The sequence below is a fragment of the Onychostoma macrolepis genome, chromosome 03 (assembly GCF_012432095.1).
Source record: "Onychostoma macrolepis isolate SWU-2019 chromosome 03, ASM1243209v1, whole genome shotgun sequence".
Lineage (NCBI taxonomy): Eukaryota > Metazoa > Chordata > Actinopteri > Cypriniformes > Cyprinidae > Onychostoma > Onychostoma macrolepis.
This window is the reverse complement of record NC_081157.1, coordinates 45,311,862-45,317,719: the sequence shown is the minus strand read 5'-3', so window position 1 is coordinate 45,317,719 and position 5,858 is coordinate 45,311,862. Positions and strand designations below refer to the sequence as shown.

At 37.5% G+C, this 5,858-nt stretch overlaps 1 protein-coding gene across 1 annotated transcript; it reads right to left on the bottom strand.

Annotated features, from left to right (window-relative positions):
• Positions 1-868: 868 nt before the first annotated feature.
• On the bottom strand, positions 869-2,941 carry LOC131537882 (nuclear factor 7, brain-like). Its single transcript, XM_058771575.1, has 6 exons — positions 2,732-2,941; positions 2,566-2,661; positions 2,045-2,275; positions 1,952-1,974; positions 1,750-1,871; positions 869-1,555 (listed from the first exon to the last, which is right to left on the bottom strand). The coding sequence occupies exons 1-6, from the start codon at positions 2,930-2,932 to the stop codon at positions 1,014-1,016; spliced, it is 1,215 nt and encodes a 404-aa protein (XP_058627558.1). The 5' UTR covers positions 2,933-2,941; the 3' UTR covers positions 869-1,013.
• Between the last annotated feature and the right edge of the window lie 2,917 nt (positions 2,942-5,858).

Here is a 5,858-nt window from a genome sequence, read left to right as displayed (position 1 = left end):
ATATGAATTTAGATCACGTGTAAATTATGACACGTTTAATGTGAATAATTTCGCAGGGATCTATATGAAACGGTGTTCAACAAAAGTAGGGGAGCGCAGGGCTTTGACTTTCTCAGTTTGTGTACATCCACATGGGGTTCAGAGTATAATCTTTATCCACATTAATTTCACACTTGTCTAGTACAAATATGTCGCTTTGTTCCATAATTACATAATAAAGGTGATGGCTGACAATGACATCCAACTTGGTTTCGAGAGTGTATGTGGTAAAAAGAAAAAAAACAAAACCTCCACCTAGACTCCTCCCTCTACGTGAATGAAAGGCCTGTTTAAAAACCCTCTGTGGACATACTGCCCCCAACTGGTGACAGCCCCAAACAATTTACATGAACACATTGACTCCTACAAACTCTTTAAAAATATATAATTTTCTAAAACGATGTTGTTACAGGCCACGTTAAAACAGTGTTACCTCTGAAGAAATGAGCTAAAAATAACTCTCTTAAAATAAATATTTAAGTAATTATCCATAAGCAGGATCAGATTAAAAGCTTATTAGAGGCACATAGTACTTTTTTTTTTGCGAATTCATAAACTGCTGATGAAAACCCAAAGAAGTAGCAGCAGGACTGCTTTGTGTTAAATGTTGAAACAAGAAACAGCAAATCCCAAGCAATTAGAACATTACAACAAGCTGTACAAAAATACACTATTATCAAAATAGTTAATGGAGTTATGGAGTAAAAGTATATAAGAATGTTTATTTATATAGTGCTTTTCACAACCCATATAATCACAACCAATATAACCAATATAAGCAGTTTTACAGGGAAACTGTCAGTAGTAGCACATCCCCCCCCCCATTTATTTCACTGTTCAATCCAGGTTTTATGATTATTTGGTTGACACCAAATAAGCGATGCGTAACACAACCTAATCAGATGCTATAACCAGATGAGATAAACCAAATAAAGCTGTCCAGGGCAGGGTTATTAAGTTTTGCAGTTTTCATTTCACTGCACTCCCACTAATTTAGAGCTACAGGTGTAACGTTTACGAACTATTACAGTACTGTAGCTATACGGTAAGATTCTCAGATGGTAAATACTACAGAAGAATGGAAAGATAGTGTCAGTGAAGGTGGTTGTGAATGTGTGTAGATGTGTGTTAGTTACAGAATCAGAGAATGACACCGTTCCTCTGTCATAGTCCAGATACACTCTCACACGCTCAAGTTTCTGTTTAACAGTAAAACCAGACGGTTCACACAATCCATGGCACACACTCCAGACATCAGTGTTAAAGAAATCACGTCCCTTTCTTTGGTTTGATGCTGTAGTTACTCCAACACTCCAATACTGACTCTCTTTAACCTCCACGTCCCAGCAATATGTTCCTGAGTTAAAACCCTCTGAACCCAAAACACAGTTAAAATAGTTGAATCGCTCTGGATTATCAGAAAGCAGTCGTTTGTTCTCACTGTATCTCACACTGGTCAGATCCTCAGACAGGAGGAGACATGGATTTGCAGTGTTTGGATCCAGAATCACAGGAGCTGATGAGACACAATCAACAGCTACTTTTATTCTGATGTTCATATAACGATTAGGGGTGAACTGTACAAAGATTATTATGAATTATGACACTCATCCTACTGATCAAACACATTAGACATCTTTAAAACTGTAAATCTTCCCCGTGCATTATTTCCAGTGTATGTGTAAGAGCACAGATACTCTCCAGACTCACTGTTTTGGACGATGTCCTGCATCTTCTTCCAGACTCTGAAGGACAGGTTCCCCAAGTAGCATGGCACATGAATCAAAGTACCAGAAGGCATCTGTGGATCCGGCTGTGATGAGATCTGGACTCTGGAAGAACATTCAGGATCAGAACTGCAGTGGATTTGGATCAGAAGCAGAGAGACCAGAGACACCAGCAGATCACTCACCTTTCCATTGAGACTGGAAACTTCTGCAGAACAAACACACAATTTATCATCAACAACCCAATCAATCAATCAATCCATGATCTGAAATCAGACCTTTAGAAAGCAGACGTCATTGGCTTTCATCATCTCCTCCGTGTCTTTGATTGTGTGTGAAAGAGCTGAGATGTGTCTGTTGATCTCCTCCAGCTTCTCCTTCATCATCTGCTGCTTCTGCTCCTCTTCCTCCCTCAGTGCAGTGATTGTAGCTTCTTCTTCGTCTCTGAGAAACTGATGAAGCTTCTCAAACTGCTGTTTAATCTGACGCTCTGTGTGCTCAGCTTGAGACTGAAATCAAATCACATTCACTTTATCTCAAACACACATCAACACATTACATCATTCATATTCATGATAAACTCAAAACAAAACAAACATTCTTTTGACGTTTCTCTGAATTATCAAGAACATTATTGTTTAACATATACTTTTTTTCTGATTTCATTTCATAAGAAATCATAATAAACTGGAATACATGAAATATAACAAATCATAAATGTGTATAGTTACCTACAGACTGTATAACTGATCCTACACTTGTGATGAAATGTATTTTGCTCCTGATTCTGTTTCCTTACCTTGATGTGTTGAACTGTTTTCTCAAACTCTTCTCTCATTTTCACTCCTTGCGTAAGTTTAAGTCGTAAGGACTTCAGTGTTGTTTTGAGCTCCTCCTAGAATTTATCAAAAGAAAGTTTTTGATTTACTGTTCTTTTTATATGAAACAAGAGACATTTGTGATACCTTATATGATGAAACCGCTTCACTGATGGGTCTGACTGTGTGATTGACGTGTTTCTGTGAATCTCTGCACACTAAACACACCGGCTGTTTGTCCTCCAGACAGAAGAGTTTGAGTGTCTCACTGTGTAAACTGCAAGAAGGCTCTTCAACAGAGAGTGAATCCATTTTCACTGTTTGCATGAGCTTCAGCAATCTAAACATTACTTTCAAAATGCTACTTTCAAAACTGAATAATTATGAGAATCACAAAGATCTTCTGTCTGATCTGAAATAAAGTCCTCAAAAATCCTCTTTGAAAGTGTTTGTCTTCATTCTCCACCGATCTCTGATTCCTATCTGATTGTATACAGATATTGTAAAAAGTATCAGAAAGGAGTGAAATGAGACAGTCTCTTCCTGGTAAGTGTTTTAGGAGGGTGGATCAGTTTAGGTATGTTGTGCAGCAGGTCAGACGGTAACACCAGAATTTCTTCAAGTTAACAAATTTTACATACAGCACACAGTGAAAATGACTTTAAAATGATAGTGGCTAACTGGATATTTTGCAGCATAGTTTGAATTCAACAATTTAAAGTTTGACCTGTGACTGGTCATATACAGGAGGTCGACTTTTTATTAACAATCAAAATTAAAACAAAACACTACCCTAAAGGGAAGAACACAAGGTCTGCAGCACAGACAACGATCCATCGATCCAGAGCGCATAGGTAGAGTAAGTAGCAAAGGAAATTAAGAGAGTAACAAGGGAGGGAATAGGGTTACACTTTATTTTGATAGTTCACTTTAGACATTCTACTATAAGTAACTTTGCAACATGTCAACTAATTCTCATTAATTTGCATCTACATGTCTACTAAGTCTCAGAGTAGACTGTTAGGTTATAGGTTTAGGGTTAGTAGAATAAATTGACATATACCGTACTTGCAAAGTTTTTTATAGTCAATATGTTGTGGACCCATCAAAATAAAGTGTTAGAAGATATTAAGCAGTCTACTAATACTCTAATGACTGATAGTTGACAAGTAATTGCAAAGTTACTTACTGTTAGTAGAATGTCTAAAAAAGTGGACTATCAAAATAAAGTGTTACCGGGAATAGCCTTATTATGATGGTAACTGTTTCTCATGTGGACATCTGCAAAAATAAATTTACATGGCACCTTAGTGATAAAACGCTGGCTGGGCCTCGAGCCTGTTTTAGGTTTCTCCTTATTTTTATATTTTAAAAATCCATCAATTAGTGATGAAAAAAAAAAAAAATCGCTGCACTGGTGGAAACAACACAAGACCGTGCTGCCATGATTGCCAAGAGCAGCTTGATGGTGTTTAATGTCCAGCAGCAGTAGCGAGCCTTCAGCACAGCTGAAGAGTTCTGCGTTCAAATGCACGCATGCTAAAGCTTGCCGCAAAGCACCAGCAAAAGTAATTACCATGAATATGTCAGGGGAAATAGTAAGGAGATATTTTAACTATTTACTAATAAACTAGTGTTTTCTGAGTCCATGTCGCAAAGGTGAAGATGACGATCCTGACTCGCCATCTCTTCATTAGACGCGCCTTTAGAGGAAAGTGCATATTTACGGATTATGATTATAATGAAAGAGTTTTTGTTTTAGATTAGATTTTTTTCATTAAGTAGTAATTTAAAGCCTTCTATAGATATATTTATCATGTCTGTGAGGCATGTATTCACTGAGTTTCGATTAATTTTTGTGAAGTGCTCCTGTTCAAGACCGAGATGGCAGAAAGCGCATCATGTTTGTTGTCTTTATTTTACAAAAGCACTACATTTTGTTGATATTGTGAGTGCATACAAATAAAAGTAGACCCTTTACAGTTCTGAATGATGTATTACTCTAATGAGCAAAAATGACGGCATATTTTAAGTTGTTTCCACTGAAAAAAAATGCAAGTGATCGCGCTAGCGCCTCTATGTCCTGCAAAGTGCACTTTAGCTTCCACTCTCCTCACAAACTATTGGATATGCGTCTATTTTATTATTTATTACAGCGCACATTTACGTTTAAATATTGTTATATGCTTGAACTGTTTTATATCTATAGATTTTATTTTAGGCAAATCGTGATGATTTGAAAAGGCTAAATTGATCAAACACAGGCTATGATCAGCTCACTGTCTTGCCGCTGGCCGTTTGGTTGTCACTTAAAAAAACAACAACAAAAAAAAAAAATTTAACGAACAAAAATAGCTCCAAACATTTTTCTAAATTAACTTAATTAAAAAAAACGCAATAAAATATAATCACTTTGCCATTACATACAAAACTGCACTATTTTTAATAGCTGAAACAGTAGTATAAGCTGTTTTGGGAGAAGGGGGAAAAAAGACGGGCTCGGGTTGGGCTCATGCCGGTAATTCTGATAAGCTTGTCGGACATGGGCTGGCCTAGGGCCTGAGCGTCTCGGGCCAGGGCAGGGCTAGGGCCTAAATTTCAGCCCCGTGCAGGGCTCTAATCCTAACAACATACAGAGTACAGCTCACTGAAGAGCAGCAGAGCAAAATGAATAATATCAAATATCGGGGACATGTTATTTCTAATGTTTATAATTGCGTTAATGTAAATATGACTGGGAGGGCAAAAATAACATGGTAATATCCTCACTGTGACCATTTGTATCACTAATCTTTCCCTTACTGTGTCATCACAATTAATGACATCTGTTTAACTCCATTTAACTCCAAAAATAAATGGTCAGGAGAAATGAATTTATTTAAAGAGATGCAAATTGATGCAAATCACTTTGCTGAATTAGTTTTTGTTTACTTGCTCAGAGGATTCACATGCAAATGCTGCAATTGTAACAGGGCTGATGAGACGTGAGATGTCCGGATCCAAGTGCAAGCTTTATTTAGAAACAAGATCAAAATACAAGCAGGGTCGAACAACTGGCAAACAGGTATATAGACGGCTAGACAAGAGAGGTAATCCGAAACGTGAGCAATAATCCAGGCAAGGTGCGAACAATATCCAAAGGGCAAGGCAGAGAGAAAGTCCAGGTACACAGAAATAATCCAGGCAGGGCATAAACAGAGTCCGAACGGTGAGACAGGGGTAAATACATGGAACACAGACTAGAAAACAAGAAACAGGTTCCGTATCACAGCTA

Bases quoted from the DNA above. Each gene is read 5' to 3' on its own strand.
- LOC131537882 (XM_058771575.1), bottom strand. From the start codon at position 2,932: ATGTTTAGATTGCTGAAGCTCATGCAAACAGTGAAAATGGATTCACTC. The intron at 2,662-2,731 runs GTATCACAAATG...GATAAATTCTAG, and splicing joins AAGCGGTTTCATCATATAAG to GAGGAGCTCAAAACAACACT. The intron at 1,556-1,749 runs GTGAGTCTGGAG...GTGTCTCATCAG, and splicing joins GCAGGACATCGTCCAAAACA to CTCCTGTGATTCTGGATCCA.